Here is a 22,215-nt window from a genome sequence, read left to right as displayed (position 1 = left end):
GCAAAGAGGCTGATACGAAAATATCACGACATGGACAAGCTCAAGAAGAGGCATCCAGTCTTTCTCCTTCTCACAGTATTGAATTCACTGCTCATCACACCACAGGTGCTTAACAAATACTCACTTATAAGAGCAGGAAACTTTTTAGGGAATACTGAATGAAATTTTAATTGTTATTTTACTACCATTTATTTATATTAATAATAATAAAGCAACTCATAAAAGTTATGATACTAATTCATCTTTACTGAAGTTTTTCTCCTCAATACATAATCTCATACGACAAAAGAAGAACTGTAAGCTAACTCCACTCTAAATACCTATAGTTTAAGTTACTGGAACTCAAAAATCACAATAAAAATAGACATATGCACTCAGTTTGAGACCTAATGAAGGAAAAGCCAGTCTATACCACCACCTAGTGGCCTCAGAATGCAGCACCAAGAGAGCACTTACCCAGGGACATATCACCAAATAGGAGAATCTGGAGATCACATGCACAGCTACCGCCCTCCTACTCAGCTGGGCCAACCCTGGATCCACCTCTCCTCTTCCTTCTGCAGATTTTCAGAATTTTGCCCTTTGGACAAAACCAAGCAGGAACATCATCAAATGGATTGTTGCCTCGGCCCACCTCATATAATTTCCTGCACCCTTTAACTGGTACCTATCTGTTACGTGAAGCATAAAAATGCATTTTCACACTCATCAGATCAGATGGGCTGTAATTAAAAACTGGTCAGAAAAGTCTCATACATTGTCAATAAGTATAAATGTACAAACAGTTTGGCGCTATTTAGTAAAGATGAATATGTACATATCTTATGGCCCAGCAATTCCACCTCTAGGTAAATACTCTAGAGCAGTGGTTCGTAACCTCCAGTACACAGATCCCCAAGGGGTCTATGGATAGAATTCAGGGGACTGGTAACTTGGATGGAGAAAAGGTACATCTTTATTGCCACCAACTTCTAACTGAAAATAAGCATTTGCTTTGATTCTGAAGGTAGACAACAAATCACAATATTATTAGCAAGACCAGAGAGTTTATGACGAACAAAAATCAGAGATGTTATCAAATTCCATTCACCCTTGTTGCAAATAGACAAATATTTCTTTCATGCTTATCGCTAATTCAAAATTATATCTTATATCTACCTATAGATCTTGTTATTTAGTGCCCTAATAAAGCATATCTATTTCTTTTTGAAGACTTTGCTTTTATACTTTTTAAAGGTTTTTTGAGATATAGCTGACACATAGCATTGTGTAATTTTAAGGTATACAACCTGATGATTTGATCTATGTATATACTGAAAAGTGATTACCACAATAAGGTTAGTCAACACATCCATTGCCTCACATAGGTACCTTTGCGTGTGTGTGGTGAGAACTGTTGAGATTATTTTCTTAGAAACTTTCAAGTTCATAATACAGTTATGTCTTGATGATTCTAGTTCAATTTGTTTTCTTTGTAACCCTAGTCATTTGTTATAGATAGAAAAACATTTGCAGTCTATGGACTTACAAGATTTCCAAAAGGTTTTATGACAAAAAAAAAACGTTTCGAATGCCTACCTTAGAGAAATTCTTCCACTGGAACCAGGAGACATCAACAAAGAAATTCAAACAGCTTTGTCCATAATATTTGAATGGACAAAGAAATTAAGGTATATTCATACAATGGAATAGTATACAGCAGACAAATTAATTACTATGACTGCATTAACACGGGTGATTTTCAAAAGTCTAAAATTAAAGCTAAGAATCATGTAAAAAAATAATAAAAATAGTCTGATTCCATTTAAAGAAAGTTCTAAAATAGACAAACCAAAACAGCATATTGTTTAGCATTATATACAAATGTAAATTTTAAAGAAAATCAACATAAAAATTAACACAAAATTTGGGATCATAGTTACTTGACGGAGGTTGGGGAGGGTGTTGTAGGGAAGGGAATGTACCCAGAAAGGAATATGTATTGGGCTTCTAAGTCTCTTGCAATATTCTATTTCTTAAGTTTGGTGGCAGGGGCAAAGGTATTCACTTTATTATTTTCTTTAAAACATACAGATACATTAAATACACTTTCGCACCTATGATAAGTGCTTCATGTTACCAGCTTATAGGCCATCTCTGCCCACTCAATCTAAAATAACTAACCAGTTACTCTATATCACATTAGCCTATTTTAATAATCCAGTTATTTGTTATGATTTCTTTAGCTTTGGACTACTTGTTCTTTGAACTACTTGTCAGAACTTTAGGATATACAACAATAATTTTTAAAATGCTTACTCTATGTATTTTTCATGCATTTTAGTGATATGAAAAAAAAAGTAGTCACAGAAAAATATTACTTTTAAATGCTATTTAGAGGTTATTTTCCACCACAAATCTAAAACTACCACAGAGATCAGATACCTTTTAAAAACAATTGGCACGGGGCCGGCCCGGTGGCGTAGTGGTTAAGTGCGCGTGCTCTGCTGCTGGCAGTCCGGGTTCGCGGATCCTGGGCGCGCACCAACACACCGCTTGTGAGGCCATGCTGTGGCGGCGTCCCATATAAAGTAGAGGAAGATGGGCATGGATGTTAGCCCAGAGCCCGTCTGCCTCAGCAAAAAGACGAGGATTGGCAGATGTTAGCACAGGGCTGATCTTCCCCACAAAAAAAAATAATGATAACTGGCAAACTGAACTTGTTTTACAATCTGCCTTTAAACACGTTGGCTGGGCCACTTAGCAGCAGTGAACCTGAGGAAATCGTTTAATCTCTCAGAATCTCATCTTTCTCACTTACGAAATGGAGATAAGGCTTAACTTACTGCATTTTGAGGATAATTAAAACCTGTGAGAAACTGATAGGAGATGGTCTTAGGTGCCTACCAGCAGTTAACAATGCATGAATTTTACTCTCTACTATCTTGTAAGCATTTTCCTTTTGGAAATTCCTTTTGAAAGTTCCCTTTTTCTGCTGGCTGGATGCAGTTAATGAGGAGGCTTTAGGGGCTGGCAAAGCCACAGGTGGAAGAAGTCTATGTCCTTAATTCACCAAGTATAGAACAGCTGCCTGCCAACTAGGAAAACCCACTTTGGATTCTTATAAAAAATAAAATCTATAATGTCTGAGTCATAATACAGTTTTGGTGTCGATTTATAAGAGCAACTTAGCCTATGCTAATCAATATATTCTTGAAAGACACCACAAAATATTGAGATCTCTGGCCTCCTTGTCTCCCCAGCTGCAGGAAACTCGCAACAGGGATTATACCTCACAGATAGGACACCAGAAGTTTCCTCGCAGGGGAAATTGACTAGACAAGAGAAATAACTTACAGATAACAGTTGGGGTGGAAGAGGTCCACTCAAGAAATAGCCCAGTCAGGTCACCCTACAGTAAAGCCCATTCTTGACAAGACCCATCCATACTCATGGAGTTTTCAAATTCTTTTACTGTCTCACTTCAAAATATGAGCTGATAGACAAAGGTCACAAATACAAAAACACTTCGTGAAAAACTCTAATACCAACATAGAAAATAATCAAATTAATAGAAAACAAAATAAAATATGGATGAAGACCTGAAACAATTTTAAAAAAGAAAATACCTGTACTTAATGTCACCAGAGAGATAGAGATATTGAACAAAAAAAGGAAATATTTCAGAAGAGAGTGGAAAAAAAAAAACATTCTGGGAAAAGGGATAAAAAGGAGCTCTTGGAAATAATACTGTGAGACTAGAAGTTTAAAAATTTAATAGATGAGTTAGAAGATAAAATTGGGACATTTCCTATCCCTCCACCCCAAAAAAATTAACCAAAGAAAAAAAGGAGATAAAAAATAGAAGGAAAAAGAAAATTAGAGGATCAAGTGGAGGCATAATGTATGAATAACAGCTGTTCCAGACATAAAGAAGGGAAGAAAAAAATCCAAGAGACACAATAACTTTTTCATAATTTAAGAGTTTCCAGATTGAGGGAGTCTATTGAGACACAATGGATGAAAAAAGACTGGCTCTAAGGATTATCATTCTTAAATTTCAGAAAATCAGGGACACTGAGAAAAATATAAAAGCTTCCAGAGAGAGAAACAAATGACAATGAATCAGGATTCAGAAGGGCATGAATGTCTCACTAGAAGTTATAATGCAATGGAGCATTGCCTTTAAAAATACGAGGAAAAATTATTTCCAATGTAAAATTTTATACCCACTTAAACTATAAATTATGGGGGTTGATAAAATAAAGGCATTTTTAGGGGTGCACGTCTCAAAAGTTTAATTCCCATGTACCCTCTACTAATTAGGAGTAAAACAAAAAAAAAAAGATACAATATCCTGGAAACAGAAGGTCCGACACAAGGCAAATGAGATTCCCCAGGGTATCAGTGAAAGGAGATCCCAGAATTACTACCATGCCATCTTAGAGAACAACTAGTCCACACTGGAGCAAGAAAACAAAGCACTCCCAAAAAAATAACTCTAGAAAATGAAACTGACTGATGCTGACTAATGGGTTTAATCATACTGAAAGGAAATTTATTCTTTTGGCAAAGAATTTGGTCATTAATAAGTGATAGTAAGGAAAACAATAGAAACAAAGCAAAGAGGGAGAAAAAAGAAATAGTCATCCTCCCTACTTATTAAGATCACAGGTTTAAGCCCTAAGTCAGTGGCTTAAACTAGAAGACGATTTCTCACGTCAAAGAAGTCCAGAGATGGGCAGTGCAGGGCTCCTGGTATGGTGTTCCATGGTGTCAGAGCCTACGCTTCTTCTCTCTTGCTGTTCTACCAGCTTCAGCATGTGGCTTCTACCTCATAATCCAAGAACTCAAGCCATGACATCCACATTCCAGCAAGCAGAAATAAGAAAGGAACAAAGAGGGGAACAACCCCTCCTACACTGCTTTAAGATCCCTCACAGTAGGTCATGAACACACTAGCACATTCCACTGGCCAGGACTTGGTCACATGGCTGCACCAAGCTACATGTCTTCTATTACTAATTTAAAAAAGATGAGAAGGTTGAAGAATGGCTATTGGGAAATAGCTGGCAGTCTCTGCTGCCTCCCTCCAGCACATTCTATTCTCCATATCCTACTTTCTTTTTCACCATAGTATTTATTAATCCCGGATATATTTTCTCTTCATTTGTTTATGTTGCCCCCAACCTGTAAGTTCCAAGAGGACAAGGACTTTGTCTTTTGTTCACCTCCATACCCCAGTTTCTGGAAAAGTGCCTGAAGCATAGAAGGAATTATGGGTTGAATGAGTGAATGAATTGTTAATTACAGGGGAGAAGGATTAAGAAAATAAATTTAAATATAAAGATCCAGTCAGGGCACAGATGATACTTTGTTTTGTCTTGATTAGTTAGAAATGAATGCCCATTATCTGAAAAAACTGACTCTCCCTCTCTGGAATTATTAATTTTAAAAAGCTTCCCTTCCTCTGAAGAGCTGATTCAAAAGTCATTGCAGAAAGCACAACCAATACAACCACAGGTGATAGCCCTGTAATAATTCCCTAGACCTAATAATTAAGCAATATTACACTAATGTTTGCAATAATGTTATTAGCAATAATAATGTAAACATTAATATGTATCATGTAAAATAATAATGTAACCAACTAATTATTTTAATATAATCATTACTAGATGCAGGAAAAGAAATTATGTGGGGGGAACAGTATAAAAGAGACAAATTCTCTTCTTCCACAGAAGGAAGTCAATAGACACTACCTATAAATGAAAAAAAAATAAGAAATAGCATTATATGCTTATTATTTTAAAATACCGAAGCAGGCATCAGAAGAAACAGCTTGAAATGCTGAAGGTGGTCATTCTGATGACCAATAATCAGGGACAGGAAAGACTAGCTCAGAGGTCAGCCGTTTCACGTTTAAGCCGTACAGAATTTTCTAGTTTTATCTACGTGTGTTTAACTATGACTTTCTCATACGTAGGTCGGTGCCCCCATTCCTCTGAGCTCCTGAGAAATACAATCTAAATTATTAGGAGTCTTAAAAGGTGACGCTGGAGGTGGCGATGGGGAAGGCGAATGGCCTTAGAGCAGAAAAGTGAGGGCTACCTGACTTTAGCTATACCTAAACCACCACGACTAAAAATGAGCCTCGGGAAAACCCTACACGACTTTAAACGCACAGCATGACACGTGCGCATCCACACTCCTCAATGGACACACACCCGCATTCCACACACAAACATTTACGAATCTTCCGCAACTGCGCACGGAAATGAGGTGACGGGCCCACAAAGGAGGCACAGGGACGATCTCAGCCTTCAGCAGATCCTGACGTCACCTCGCACGTCTGAGGTAAAAACACCTCAGGAAACACATGGCTCCCAAGGCTCCGCGCGGACACAAGCGCGCCGGCGCTGGGACCGACGCCTGGCGGGCTGGGCGGTCGGGCCGCGCCTCCCGGGCGCCGGGGCGGAGCTGACCCCGCCGGGCCCGCCCCGACCCTGCGTCGCCCGCGCTCCGGTCGCTGCTCTCCTGCAGTCGGGAAGGCGCAACAGGACGACTCTCAGGAAGAATAGCGGCTGGCTGCCCGACTGCGCTCCCAGCCGCGCCATGCTCGTCCTCCGAAGCGGCCTGACCAGGGCCCTGGCCGCGCGGACGCTCGCGCCTCAGGTACCCGCGGCGGGGACACGCCCAGGCCGCCTCCTGGGGGAGGGGCGGGGTTGTCTGGGGGGAGCGCGCGGCACTGCGCATGCGCCCACTCGGCTCGCTCGCCCAGACCTGCGAGCGCGGTGCCGCCGCCGCAGTTCTAGTGCAAGTCTCAGATCCGGAGGGCGGGGGAGCCAGAGACGCGCGGGAGCTGCATCGGCGTCGCTAGGGGCAGACCCGCTGCCAGTGTCGCCTCCCGGCCGCTCGCAAGCAGCCGTGGACAGAGGGCTTTTCTGGCCGAGGTGCCACGCGGCCCGAGGACACCCCTGCAGCGCCGGGGGCCGCGTTTCTGCCGCCCAGCGCCTTTCCGCTCGCGACTTTCGGGCTGGTGCCGGCTCTGATGGGGGCTCTGCTATTGATTTGTCGTTTGACCAGCCACCGCCCCCTCCAGACTGAAGGTAGAAGGAGATACAGGTCAATCAGGCGCTGGCAACAGAACCGGCCTCCCCGCTTTAAAGGGAATACCCAGTTTCCGAGCATTTTGCAGAGAACCGTGAAGAGGAGGCCAGGGTGCGGGTGGTGGAGCATCCTGCCCAGCTGCCCACTGTCTCCTGTGGTCGGTGCCCAAGCCAGGCGGGGTCAGGAACCTCGCAGCAAATATGACAACAGCCTCGTTTAACCTTAGATGAGAAATATACAAGGTAGATTTTTGTAATTAAGCCTTAACTGCCAGGAATTGGCCTATTCTGTGAATCTATCCAGAGATTGTTTTTCCTTTTTATGTTTAGATTTGTACTCCTTTCTCAATGGGTAGCATAGGAAGGGGGTTAAACCAAAAACTGACTTTGTGGTGAAGACTAGAGAAGAGCCATTAATGGCCCATTCACCCAAGATTAGCAATACAGTCTTTATCCTTCTGATTCTCTCTCTACTGCGGCAGGGCCAAGAATTATTCCTTAGAACTTTACTCTGAAATTTGACTTAATTAAATCCACCAAATGTTCCCTCATAAGTGAATTGGAAGTCCTTGCTGTGAAGAATGAGCCCTAATTTGGAGATAAGGGAGCCTGAAGCACTCATGATTCCTCCCCCAGCATAGTTCTAGTGACCCTGCAACAAAAATCACCTCACCCCTTCCCAGGAAAATACACACACCCCTCTCATTGCTGTTAACCTTTCCCTAGACTTTCCTATTATATATTTCTGCTGGGAAAGATAATAAAAATGTGTGCCTTTTGTCACATATTTTGTTCTCCAAATACACATTCCCTGAAAATTAACTTAAAAAACAACTGTTACAAGTACCCCATTGGCCATTTTCTGATATATTTTATATTATAAATTTTTAAACTATACATACTGGGCAGTTTTTATTTGCATAACATTCTGTTATTAGAGTTTCGTAAAATGGCACAAAAGGAATGTCTACCAAATACAGGAGCAGCTGCAATTGTTTTTGATGGCAAGCTTAATCAATTGGGCAATAAGAATACAACTCACAATAGACGTGAATGGAATGAGCTCAAAATTGACAACTGTAATTAAGCCTTATACACAATTAAGTAAAATACATACACTGTTGTGTTTTGTAAACAAAATATATGTCAGAGCAAGAAGCCTGCTTCTTTCCTTTGACATACCAGGTAGTCACTATAAGGCCAGAATTCATCTACAGCTTTGTAGGTACCAAAACTGTTTAAATAGATTACTCTGGTGTAATTAGCTTCAGGAAATGCGCATATGCTAAACAAATTTACGTAAGATGGATTTGTAAACTAGAATGCCATATGAGTGTGTCTGTGTGTATACATATATTTGTGTATGCATATAAATACACACAAACACATACACGTACACGGAGGATAATTTCTGGCAAAACATCTCCTGCTGAAAGTTAATTTCAGAGAACCAAATTGGAAATTTACATAGTAAGCATATGATCATTACAGAAGGAACTAATGGTTTTTAAGGGGTATTTCCATCAACCTGGTGTAATTGAGTGGATTAAATGCTTTTCTTCAGATTGCATTTGTATTAAAAACTAATCATGATTCAGACAATTCTGATTCATTGATTTTTCCTTTTTTCTATCGTTTACACAGTCTGTCACCATATTACAATGCAACTGGATAGGTCACAGTTTCTTATTACATTAGTTACATTCCTGACCTATTTTTGACCACGTCTCCTTCATTGGATTTAGGAAATATTTTGACCTGACCAGCAATTTCCGTTGTTTTAAGAACCTAAAAAAAAATGAATTTTTTGCTAGTGAACACATTTCCATTGTGCCAGCCAAAATATCTGTGTATTTCATAAAGTTTTTTTAAATGCTTAACTGTAACACAAATATTATTGATTAAAGATGAAATATTGGCTAAATAAGAAAAAACTATTTGTAAGATTTATTAGGATCCTAATTATAGTTCTTGGGTAAAGAAAGTGCCCCAGTGCCTTCTTATGAGCAACTTCTCATAAAAAAGTGACTAAAGTTGGACCCCCTGCTAGGAAACAGTAGCTATATATTTAAAATACTTAAAAGTAGTTGTCTTTATTGACATCCCTCTAAACAAATGTCTATGGAGAGATGACAACAGAAGTACAAACATAGATTATGATTCTACTGAGTGTTCCTTGTTTCCAGACTCAGATTAGTTGTAACATAATTATTATAAACCCTACCTTCCCAAAATATTTAAATTTGCCTTTTCCTTCTTCAGGTGTGCTCATCTTTTGCTACAGGCCCCAGACAATATGATGGAACATTCTATGAATTCCGTACCTATTGTCTTAAGCCCTCAAAGATGAATGAGTTCCTGGAAAATTTTAAGAAAAACGTTCATCTTCGGACAGCTCACTCTGAATTGGTTGGCTACTGGAGTGTAGAATTTGGAGGCAGAATGAATAAAGTGTTTCATATTTGGAAGTACGGTATGAGTCATCTGCTTAAGTATTCAGTACAGATTTTCATTCTGTTAGATCTTACATGAGACTTAGTTCTTGGATATATTACTATAAATATACACAGGTTGATAAACTTTTAAAAAGCAATACCAAAAAAAATAAATTCAGTGATTACTCCTCCCAGTGGTCCACCTCTAAGAGCCCGTTGCTGGAACCTTTATATTATCATATGGGCTTTATATTACCATATGGGAATATGATATTGGGAAAATGTGGCATCTCAAATTTCAAGTCATAAAATTGTGAACTAGACTTTAATTCTCAGAAAAATTTTAGAATGGCTTATTGCAAAGATGGTTTATGAAAAACTTAAAGTAGTGATTGCAAGAACCCACATGGGTTACGATCATAAAAGAAAAATAGAATTATTTTTTCTTATTATTGAAGCTAGAGCTGGATAGCAGTGTTTTAGCAGAAATCATTCAAACATCTAGGGGCTTTAGGGAAATGGAAGTTGATAGAGGATGATCGTTAACTTTGAAGCCCTCATCATCTGTAAGATTTAATAATTCTGTTATGTCTCAGGACCACTTTTGTTTTATTTCTGCACCCCAGAGTTTCAAGAAATTCACTGTTATTATACTAGCCTAGGGAGGTAAAGGAAAAGGAATTAGAGTTCTCCCCATATTGAAGCTGACCTGCCTCTGGTTTAGAAGAGGAAAAGAACAGATTACAGGAATCCGCAGAATGTTTGTGACTCCAGTGTCTAATCTTTATGAAGTCCACATCAGGACTTGATGATATCCAACGAACTTTCAATAATTTCATTTCGTGTTTGGTCATCAGTGCTAAAGTTAATAGTCATAAAGTACTTTAATATGAAAAGTACTCCTCTGTACTTAACATGGCCATAGTTTCAGGGTTTTCCCTGTTGTAACAGAACAAACCCCATTAAAACACAATTTATGCTTTAATGCACCACCAGTTGAAGCATGTCCCATTAAAAACATTACTAGTAAGGTCCTGATATAACTTACTTAAGCTAAGATGGATGTTATTCCTTACCCACAGCATAAACCATAGAAAACTCTTTTACCCTAAATCTTATTTACTGACAGTAAATATGGCACTAGGCCCATACGTTAGTCAACGCTTATACCTGTTTGGGTATCAAACAGAAGAGAAATAGTACTGGGTGAAAAGAATGGGTGACAATAAGTAAGAGAATCAGCACTGTTTCTCTGGAAGCTGTCTGTTCAAAAAAGAAGAGGCTGTAAAAGTGCATCTTAATTTCATTTGTGTTAAATTTAATTCAGAGTGTACCCTGACCTCACCACCAAAGAAAAATAGTCTTTCTCTAAACTGATACTATAATTTAAATGCCTCAATTAAATTAATATGAATAGTTAACATATGAGTACTAACTAGGTAACTAATCCTCACAACAACCCTGGAGGTAGATAACTATGTCATTATCCCCATTTCACAGAGTAAGAAACAGGCACAGACAGATTCAATAACTACGTAAGTCACACAACTACCTACTAAATGGTAGAGCCTATAAAGCCCACATATGACGTAATATTTAGTTGTTTACATTTCTACTCCCCTTTTACACCATGAGGGGACAGGTGTCACATCTGTTTGTGTTGGTATCTCCACTGATATAACACAGTATCCTTATGTGGCTTTGATGAACACTTGCTGACTTGAATGAAACCCAGAAAAAGTACAGGTGATTTTAAATTGAAAATTGGTATTTTTCTTCCTCCTTTTCTTCCCACAGATAATTTTGCTCATCGAACTGAAGTTCGGAAAGCCTTGGCCAAAGATAAGGAATGGCAAGAACAATTTCTCATTCCAAACTTGGCTTTTATTGATAAACAAGAGAGTGAGATTACTTACCTGGTGCCATGGTGCAAATTAGAAAAACCCCCAAAAGAAGGTAAGTCCTTCCCTCTTAGTCACTTTCAATTTTGATGGAGAAGATACTAAAGATTTTAAGCTATAAAAACTAAAGTTCTACTGGAAAAGAAATGAAGTTAATCCTTTGTCTAATATAGGAACATATGTTGATTGTTGAGATAAAAATAAACTGGAGCTCTTAGCTTATCCTTTAAAAAGTGAGCATTAAATAATGAAGTATTTCTCCAAATTGGTATCTTACTGATTCTTTTTTTTTTTTTTTTTTTTTTTTAACAGATGTGATTATTTATTTATTTTTTGTGAGGAAGATCAGCCCTGAGCTAACATCCATGCTAATCCTCCTGTTTTTTCTGAGGAAGACTGGCTCTGAGCTAACATCTATTGGCAATCCTCCTCATTTTTTTTCCCCAAAGCCCCAGTAGATAGTTGTATGTCATAGTTGCACATCCTTCTAGTTGCTGTATGTGGGACGCGGCCTCAGCATGGCCGGAGCAGCGGTGCGTCAGTGCGCGCCCGGGATCCGAACCCGGGCCGCCAGTATCGGAGAGTGCGCACTTAACCGCTAAGCCATGGGGCCGGCCCGGTATCTTACTGATTCTTAAAGCTTAGCTGGATTATAGAAAAAGTTGACATGGTCAGTAATGGTTGAGAAGTTGGGCCTTGAAAGTAGGGAACACACGTGTGGGTAGGTGAGGGACAGTGTGTGTTATTTTGTCATAATTTTAAAATAATGTAAACTTTTAAATATAAAAGTATTTTCCCATAAATTACAACTAATCTTAAATCATTTTGTACATGTTTGCTTATAAAATTGACTGTTTGGGGGAATGAATGAAACTGCCAAGCTGTATTACTGAGTCTAACTTTTGTGTCTTCCTCTTTCTTATTTCTCAGTTTGAAAATAATTCCTAAAGATTTGTCTTCTTGCTGATTTCACTTCTTGCTGACTTAAAGAAATTATTACCTCAATCCAGTTTTAAACAAAGGTCAGATTAGAAAAAGCATAAACTAATTTAAATTTTACTTCCCCTGTTATTCCTAACTGTGTAGTGCATTTTAGACAACAAGAGATTTGAAACGTCGTATTTGACCCTTATCCGCTTAGATCCCCTTGGCTTTCAGCACTATCGACATGAACTAGCTGGCTTCTCAGGCAGTGTCAAATCTTGGTTGCCTTCCTCTGTGTTATTCATGATTCTTCAGTAACTTTTGCATGTTTCTCCTTTACTTCTCAAATCTACTTGTGCCCTAGTTTCTTTCCCTCCATCCACCCTATACTTCCATCCAGAGGTAAAATACTTTTCAAGTATTTACCTGTATATTTAGGAATATTAAACCATCTCCTTTAGGGTTTTTCTCTTCCTCAAAAACTCTGAGACAGTGGCTGCAGATCCATTGTTTGCTCGCTCTTCCTGTTAGAAATGGAATCGTATGGGGGAAATTATATAAAGAAAAAATTAGTGGCAGTTGGAAAAAGAAGAATTGAATTCTAAGAGAACGGAAAGACTTCTTTATTCATTTCTTTTTTAAAAGTATAGGCTCAAGCAGCTAAAAAATCCTGTTGCATTATAAATTCTCACTGTTTGATTGACAAATTTTACAGATTAAAAATATTTGAGATAACAGTCTATGTATGTTCTGTGTGATTAGCTTAACAACTGACCCTTAAAGTAGGACAAGGACTTTCTAAACATAAAAGCAAAGAAAAACAATGCAAATTATTAATAAATGTATCTACATAAACTTGTATATGTGTATGATCCTCCAAATCTGTATATGTAGATTAGCCTTCCACTGTAACCAAACTAAACGTGTGGATATGTTCTGTAAAATAATTATTTTTCTCCCTATTCTAGGGGTCTATGAACTGTCTACTTTTCAGATGAAACCTGGTGGGCCAGCTCTGTGGGGCGATCCATTTAAAAGGGCAGTTCATACTCATGTCAATCGAGGCTACTCAAAACTAGTTGGAGTTTTCCATACAGAATATGGAGCACTCAACAGAGGTACAGTTGTCCATTTCCTTTATGAAATTGCAAAGTGTATTAGTGATCCACTATTAAGTTCCTTGAGTCAGTTCTCATTATGGAGTATATTTAACTTTTTATTGCCAAATTCTTAGTTTTTTATAATTTTAAGGGTTGAGCAAACCTGTTTTACATCTTATTTATTTCGAATGTTAACACCTTATGAAGACTTTTTCAAATACTGAACTGCTCTTTTTCCTGATACATCAGAATGATAAAATTTTGGGGCCGGCCCCATGGCTTAGCGGTTAAGTGCGCGCACTCCACTACTGGCGGCCGGGGTTCGGCTCCCAGGCGCACACCGACACACCGCTTCTCCGGCCATGCTGAGGCCACGTCCCACATACAGCAACTAGAAGGATGTGCAACTATGACATACAATTATCTACTGGGGCTATGGGGAAAAAAAAGGAGGAGGATTGGCAATAGATGTTAGCTCAGAGCCAGTCTTCCTCAGCAAAAAGAGGAGGATTAGAATGGATGTTAGCTCAGGGCTGATCTTCCTCACAAAAAAAAAAAAAAGGAATGATAAAATTTTAAAAAACTGGAAGGAACCTCAAGAAATCATCTCTTCCTTTCATCATCTTTTTGTCCTCTGAATGTACTTTTTAATTTTTTTCATTGTTTATTTTTTTTCTGGTTTTATTGAGATATAATTGACATATAACATTGTATAAGTTTAAGGTGTACAACATAATGATTTAATATATGTATATATTCTGAAATGATTACTACAGTTAAGTTTAGTTAACCTCAATCATCTCACATAGTTAACAATTTTTTTCCTTGTGATGAGAACTTTTAAGATCCACTCTTAGCATCTCTCAAATATACATAAAGTATTGTTAACTATAGTCATCATGGTGTATGCTACATCCCCAGAACTGGAAGTTTATAACTTTTGTGATTTTTTTTCTTTTTAATTAACATTACTTGGGATAGGGAGATTGTTTATGGGTGAAAAAGTAACATGTAGTTATTATAAATATTAAAAACATGGATAAGCCCAAAGAAAAGCCCATTTCCCACTACTTAGATATATATAGTATATATACCATATATATATATGGTATATTAATTTATTTAATAAAACACCTATTCAGGATATTTAACTTTTAGAGTTGAAAGATATTCCAATCGGAATTTCAGAGAGGTTTTTTGTGGCAAACTCTGAAAAATGTTTGTCAAGTTTATCTGAAAGGATAAATGACTAAGAATAGCTAACAAATATTTGAAAGACTCATAATATCCCATTGCCTCCTCATCTTCTCCACTTTGTGTCCAATGGACATCTGGAAGCTCTAATATATCCAAAGCTGAGCTTATTGTTGCCCAGAAATTTAATTTCTACTAAATATTGTAAGGAAGTAGTTAGACTATATAAAAATAGATGTATGTTCAAGTTGGAAAATACATGAAGAGGAGAAAAATTACTATGAAAATTATTAGATGCCTATCTCACACTATACACTAAAATAAAATCAAGACAGATTATAGATTGCAGTAAAAATGGTGAATTCATAGAATGTCTAAAACAAAATATAGATGAATGTATTTAATATTATGGATGGGAACCATATTTCTAGGCCAAAAAGTGAATGAAGAAACTATGAAGGAAAAAAAGAATCAAATGATGATTTTATTATACAAAGGCTCAAACTTTGTGCACTCCCAAAACACCATAAATGAAATCCAAAAACAAAAAGAAAAAAACTTATGCAAAGGTAGACACACAGATGACTACTGAATATACATTCAAGAAGATGCAGATTAAAACAATAATGAGATGCCATTTTTCACCTAATAAAGACATATTAGACATAGTATTGGATAGGTCAGGGAAAAATATTGTGTAAGGTTTGTATTGGCTGTTTTCCCCCCAATAATTTTTGACAGTAAAAATAAAAAGCCTTAATTTTTTCATTGTTTTTGTCAATATTCTAGGAAATATGCATGGATGTGTAGGTGTGTTTAGTTATACAAGAGGAAACCTGAAAGGATATAAAATATATAGTCATATTTGAATCATGAGATTAAAGGTTTTTTAAGTCTCTAATTTATTATAATGGATGTGTATAACTTTTATAAGAGAAAACTACTGAACTGTGCACACACTTTTTAATCTTAAATTCATTCTCTGTTCTGGGAGGATGGTAATATGCTGAGTGTAAATCATCACCTCTGGAGCACAGTATACAATATATACACTGTATATCTGTAAGTGTATGTAGATAAGATGCACTCTTTGGTTCTCTCAATTTAAATTTTAGGAGTTATGTTAAGAAAATAATCAGATCCAGACAGCCTGGGTTTGAATCCCAGCTCCATCACTTATAACTTTGTGACCTTGGGTAAGTTACATAACCTCACTGTGCTTTAGTTTCCTCATCCATAAAATGATGATAATCATAATCACCACCTAAGATTATTATGAAGACTAAGTGACTTAATACACGCAAAATGTAAAACCAGGCCTGGCACATAGTAAGCACCCAATAAACGTTAGTAGTAGTTGTCATCAGCATTGTTATTATAGATATACATGTAGGTGCTGCTCTAAGGAAGTTTATGTCAGCATTGTTTACAATAGGGAAACATTGGAAACAATGTGGTATGACCTTTATATAATACACATGTAATACAGAAATATATATATATGCATCATAGATATCATGTGTTTATGTAACCATAAACATATATTCTTATATGTGTTTATGTGTACATAAATATATATAAAAATACATACATATATACACAAATATGGAAAGAGATACACCAAATGAGATACACCAAATATAAAAGTGGTTATCTCTGAGTGGTTTAGAAATGATTCCTATTTATCTACATTTTCATATATAGGTAACATGCGTTACATTTTAATTATACAAATTTTATAAAAAACTATGCACAAGAACATTTGTTCCAGTATTTCATTGAATATTGAAATATTGGAAATAATCTAATTGGCAACAATAAGATGTTGGGATAAAATATTATTATATCTATAAGGAGGAATTCATGTTACCATTAAAAATTAATGTTATTGCCATAGAAAATACTTTGTTGATTTTTAAAAATCTATTACTAAGCATAAAATACAGTAAGACCCTAATTTGATTTTACTCATATTTTTTTAAAGGAAATACACTAAATATTAGTAGAAGTTTTCTCTGGGTGGTTAAGATTATGCTACTTTTTATTTTCTTCTTTGTATCATCCAAATTTTCAGTAGCAAACACAATATTTTTATAATCTTGCTTTTTTTAAATAAAATAAAATGTGTTAGGAAGTCATGAAACTTGCATCTAGTCTTGATTGTTTCTTTATCTGTGTTACTTGACTCCTCTCCAGCCTTCTGTTTCATCTATAAAACGAGTTTGATTATTTATAAATTTATCTCCCAAATCTCTGACCCCTCTGAAATATTATCATTAACATAGTTAGTTTTACCTTTTTGATACTCACTATTTTGATTTAAAGAATAAGACTTAATGTTTCTGATTCGTTTTTCTGTGTTTCTTATTTGAAATAATGCCATAGTCCTTAGAACCTATCTCTGTGTATTTCTGCAGTTCATGTTCTCTGGTGGCATGAGAGTGCGGACAGTCGTGCAGCGGGGAGACATCAGTCTCATGAGGATCCCAGAGTTGTGGCGGCGGGTAAGCGGTTTCACTAGGCGTGAATTATTCTTAGAACAAATTTGGTTCAGTGAATAACTTCATATGCCTTCTTATGAAATGTCTTTTCCAGTTCGGGAAAGTGTTAACTTCCTTGAGTCTCAGCAGAATATGCTTCTGATTCCTGCGTCATTTTCACCGTTGAAATAGTTTTCCCCTGAAATACGAAGCATTTCATTAACTGCCATAAGATATGTCTGCTAAAGGTGCTTAAATTCTCCCAAGAGATTCTCACTTTTATTTGAAGGAGGTGATAAGTTAATTCACTCTGTCCCTTGCATTTTTAAAAGCCACCTCTGTCCACTGTCACCACCACTTCAGGAAATAGTTCTGTTCATTTTCCCCTTGGCATTTCAGTACCTGTCATACATTAAAAATAGTTATCATTACTACACAATATTGATTTTTCACTTCTTTCAGAATCTCTCTTGATCTCTGTTTTGACAACCTTCTGCTTTTATAGCATTTTCTTATATTCAAATGATTGTTACATTTCCATGCCTGTGATAATTTTTTAAATTATTTATATACATTATCAACCCATTATGTCTGTTTTTCTGAGATTTTAAAAGTTTTTTTTGTAATACCAAATAGGATTCATAAAAATATTAAACAAATTTCTTTACTATGGAAAAGTATACTGTCATCTGTGTCATCTGTATTAATTATGGTTTTCACATTAATAATTCATCACTTACTTGGAAAATAATGTTATTAGGTTGTAGTATTAAAAATCGTTGAAGACTCTTTGGTTGATATGCTGAAATGTCTTCATTTACAGTTAATTTTACTAATTTTTACCTCAATTTGGATCACTGTTTAACAAAGATACTTGGGACATCTATTTGTTTTAATAAGATATTTATGGTTATGGAAATGTTTGCCCTAATAAAAGCTTATATATCCATCCTGATTCTTTATATTGTGTTTTATATTTTTATCCTCTTCTCTGGAGCTGTTGTTGTGTTGCTATAAGGTAATGAGACAGTTAATACTGTACTCTTTATTTAAATATTGTTACCTCAAGTAAATAGTATGCTAGTAACCCTACAAGGAGAATTTCTTCAGTACTGTCACAGATGTGCTAGGATTTTCCTACAAACAACTTTAATTTTTATTTTAGTTGAGTGCCTCAGCATTCTTAAACTAGATTTGGTACTTCCAAGTTCTCCTGGTAGTCTATATTTACAGCTATATTATTTTATTTTTATAACATATATTATAAATACAACATGGTAAATTGTAAATTAGCTATTGGAAGGAAAATTGAAAACAAGAAGCACAGTCATCTCTCATTTATCTAGTCCTCAGAGATTCAAAGGACAGATGAGTTTCTTCATAAGGTAGAGGACAGCCTGACTCTGGAGGTTAAAACCTATCAGACAAGTTAGAGGCATTGAAGTTTTGACTAAGATTCTTCTAACTCAGTGTTTCTTTGAAAAGTTGTCACCTTAGGAAATTAGGTGGTGGTAGTATTAATTGCAGTCAGTGTGGACAGATTTTCTCTCTGATGTGAGATCAGCTGTGTGCTTTACGCCACGCTTGGTGTCAAAAGTGTACAATTGCCTCTGCCTTTTCCTTTTTCATTAATCTTTAGACTAGCTAGAACACTTTTAGAATAGCCAGGAGCTCTTTCATCCAATCCACAGCCCTAATGGAGATTTATAAGCAGCAGCAGACTGGTGTTCTTACCATGTCCCAGACAAAATTGGCGAGCCAGTAGATGACGGGCTTCACTCCACTGATGAACTGCAGGTGCTTCATTTTACTGGCCTGCTCCTGGATCAGGAACATGACAAAGCTGACCGGGATGAAGAACATCACAAAGAGGACACAGACGGACACAAGGATGTCCACCTACACGCTCTCCCTAGAAAAAGAAAGCCAGTGAGGATCTGAGAGGTCATTGATGCAGTTGAGGACTCAATCAGGGAGGACACAAACACACATGAATTTGTGATGAATAGCCCAGGGAACAACATCTGTTCAATAAATAAATTTATTTTATTCAGAGTTAAACATGATCATTTTCAAGTCAAAAAGACTGAAAATTTCAATGCAAAACTCATTTCACTGAGTTCAAAAAAGAGTCCAATACCAAAATGAAAATATTGAAAGAGGTCTGAGAGTGGCATGATGGCGCTCACTTGGTCCACTGTTCTCAACCTTGTAACAGCAGCAGGTTGTAAATTCTCACTCACAAAGGACGGGTGCGGCTTAATAACAGTAAAGGCAGAAATGTTAGTGTGAAACTACTCAAATAAGTTAAATTCTTCCAGCTGTAAATAAATTTGAAAACAACAGTGTACAGTATATCAATCTGGTACAAAAATTCTAATAGATTGTTATAAGAATGGTCTCATTACACAGTGTCTTGTATAAAATTCCTGGTGACCTATATTGATATTCTGTAGGAGATAAGTAGAAACAATAATTGCTGTGCTCCATATCCAGGATCTACATTTTCAATTATTAAATATACAGAATAACTCAGTCTTGGCTGACACAAGATCACTAAATGCCAGTGATGGCTTTGTATTCAAAAATTATTTACCCACTGGCTAAACTTATAAACTTTAGTTATTCTGAAAGATTTTAAATCTCTGAATTTGTTTTTGATCTACACTCTCAGATATTAAATATACACTGAGTAGCTCAGTCTTGAATGGTGCGAGATCACTAAATTCCAGTGATGGCTTTATATTCAAAAATCTTAGCAAGCTGCGAGGTGGTCTGATTTACATGCCAACTACTCCCATGTCCCAGCAACTGGGCCCATTTTTCTGACATGTCTTGGGATGGATAAAGTACCTTGGCCAGCTTCAAGTACTTCTTCACTTGCTTGATGGCATCCTTAATTTTGACTTGGAGAAAGTGATTGAGAATTACTGGCACTGAGTGAAAACCCACTATACCTAATAAGAACAGCCTAATATTAAAACACAGACAGTGTGGAACACGATATCCCTCAGCTGAAAACATCACCTGAGTACGTACATGCTTCATTCAGATGAATTCCCCCTCCAAAGAAAGTCCAAGTTAGACTTGATGAAAGTTACACCTCATCCACCTCTAATGGATTCTGGCAATCTCTTAACTCTATGGTTCCTGCCTGGGGGCTAATAGAAACTAAATGGGGAAAGGGGAGGGACCTGGGCCTGATTATAGACAGAGTGAGACAGGAGACATTGAGGAAAAAATGGTCATTCATCTCGAAGCTGCTCCTCCAACCTGGGGGGCTCAAGCCTGAACTTGGGTCTCAAGGCAAGCAGATGTAGAGTCAGGACAAGTAGTGAGGGACAGTGATCAAACAGGCCAAGGAGGGCTTATAGAGAGGCCTTGGCTCTTGCCTAGCATGAGGGCCACTATAGGGGTCCTAGTCTGCTTTGCTTAGAGTTCTGTGGCTCCTGGCCCTTGGAGAAAAGGCCAAGAGAAATAGTGGGAAGCAGTGACAGAGCTAAGTTTTGAGGCAGCCATATAAGGTATCTCATTTTCCAAGAGGTATGAACCTACTTCAAGTATTCCTTCTTTTATTCCCCAGTTCCACCTCTTCCTTCAAAACTAAGAAAGGGACAAAAGGGTTGAAAAGCAGGGAAAATAGGTGCTTTTGCTTTTAGTTTTTGGTGGAGAAGATTGTCCCTGAGCTAACATCTTTGCCCATCTTCCTCTGTTTTGTATGTGGGACGCCACCACAGCATGGCTGGATGAGCGGTGTGTAGGTCCACGCCTGGGATCCAAACCTGTGAACCCCAGGCTCCCAAAGTAGATCGCACAAACTTAACCACTACACCACTGGGCCAGCCTGAAAATAGGTAGTCTTGATACCACTTCTTCATCCAACTCCTTGAGTCCATGTAAAAAGTCTGAAAAATTGTCCTTGAGTACACAGGACCCTTTGAGAATCTGATTTGGGAAAAAAGCGTTACTAGGATATGAGACATACTTTGGATTAAACCAATTTAGAAACCTCCTTATAGAATAAGATATGACTGAACTAGAAGCTTTCTAATTCAAAGTAAACCAAGCACTCGTGTCTTTATGGGGCAGAAAACAAAACAAGGACAACAGTGACACATGTCCCTCAAACATGGACCACAGTGTGACTAGACACTGCCCACAGGACCCAGGCCCTGCCATCAGCCAACCACCAAGACCTGGTCCATTCTGCCCTGGGCATTGGCCATTCACTTAGGGTCTTTAGGTCTTCCCCCACAAATTATTCTGAACTACTAAACAATAGACAGTAACATATGATTCTTTAAAATCACAAAAGGTTTTTAGGGAGCAGCATCATTGGCTATGCCTAATGAATTCTGTTCATTGGAATCATACTGATGAACAGATTAGCTGTTATTTTAAACACAGGTAACCAGGACCTGTTCAAGTTCTCAACCCATTTACAGTTGCTTGTCCTTACCCTGCAACCTGGATGCTGATAAAGTAGCAGAGAGATATCACAAGCAGGCCTCTTCCAGAAATCAGTCTCAGAAAAAATGGCTCAGAACCACTTCCCACACTAGGAGTCTCAGAGAATGTCAGAGTTGATGAGACCCACAGAAGTTTTATGGGCCAGCCTCCCTAATTCAGAGGTGAGGAAACAGGCCCAGGGACTCGGAGTGGCCCATACGAGGTCACCAGCTCATCTGTGGCAGAGCCAGGGAGGAAGCTGGACCTGTCACAGTATGTAGTGTGACACCAACACTGTCAGAAAGGCCACGGCATGTCTTCCACAGCCCATTGATCCAGAGTGTTGTGTTCTGGCTTTAACACAAACAAGTAAGTAACCTAGGCTGACTTTTCAAAATAGAGAAACAGGCTAAGCTCCCTCCGATATGGGAACTATGTGGTCCAAGCCCCCTCCCCTCAAATTCACATGCTTTTCCCTATGACAAGAATTAAGATCAAGACTAAAAGAGACCCTCCTGAGTGATACGTCATCCACTGCTTCTTCCCAAGCAGAAGCTCCCCGGCCCACCCTGCACCCCCACCTGCTCATTCACACCCAGAGTGACTCATTTGTGGAGGAGGCGGCCCCCCAGCCCCCAGGAGAC

General features: G+C 37.8%; 1 protein-coding gene and 1 long non-coding RNA gene across 6 annotated transcripts in view; one reads left to right on the top strand and one right to left on the bottom strand.

The window, feature by feature from the left end:
* Window positions 1-6,477: 6,477 nt before the first annotated feature.
* Window positions 6,478-18,077, top strand: NIPSNAP3A (nipsnap homolog 3A). Its single transcript, XM_014782045.2, has 6 exons — window positions 6,478-6,654; window positions 9,351-9,561; window positions 11,321-11,479; window positions 13,317-13,466; window positions 17,060-17,146; window positions 17,238-18,077. The coding sequence occupies exons 1-6, from the start codon at window positions 6,595-6,597 to the stop codon at window positions 17,312-17,314; spliced, it is 744 nt and encodes a 247-aa protein (XP_014637531.1). The 5' UTR covers window positions 6,478-6,594; the 3' UTR covers window positions 17,315-18,077.
* LOC147913242 (uncharacterized) overlaps window positions 17,446-22,215 on the bottom strand; it is a 27,553-nt gene continuing 22,783 nt past the window's right edge. For 4 of the 5 annotated variants that reach the window (XR_015548970.1, XR_015548973.1, XR_015548971.1 and 1 more), the window contains 3 exons: window positions 19,312-19,380; window positions 18,857-19,034; window positions 17,446-17,524 (listed from right to left, as the gene is read on the bottom strand). This is a non-coding gene — a long non-coding RNA (uncharacterized LOC147913242). The remainder of the gene's footprint in view (window positions 17,525-18,856; window positions 19,035-19,311; window positions 19,381-22,215) is intronic. The other variant, XR_015548974.1, reaches the window with a different exon arrangement.

The sequence above is a fragment of the Ceratotherium simum genome, chromosome 29 (assembly GCF_057802395.1).
Source record: "Ceratotherium simum simum isolate JZ-2026a chromosome 29, ASM5780239v1, whole genome shotgun sequence".
Taxonomy (NCBI): domain Eukaryota; kingdom Metazoa; phylum Chordata; class Mammalia; order Perissodactyla; family Rhinocerotidae; genus Ceratotherium; species Ceratotherium simum.
This window is presented reverse-complemented; position numbering and strand designations above follow the sequence as displayed.

What these genes read in the sequence shown, in the direction of transcription:
- NIPSNAP3A (XM_014782045.2), top strand. Translation starts at nt 6,595, where the DNA reads ATGCTCGTCCTCCGAAGCGGCCTGACCAGGGCCCTGGCCGCGCGGACG. An exon ending in CGCGGACGCTCGCGCCTCAG is followed by an intron (nt 6,655 to 9,350) that starts GTACCCGCGGCG and finishes TTCCTTCTTCAG; the next exon opens with GTGTGCTCATCTTTTGCTAC. An exon ending in GTTTCATATTTGGAAGTACG is followed by an intron (nt 9,562 to 11,320) that starts GTATGAGTCATC and finishes TTCTTCCCACAG; the next exon opens with ATAATTTTGCTCATCGAACT.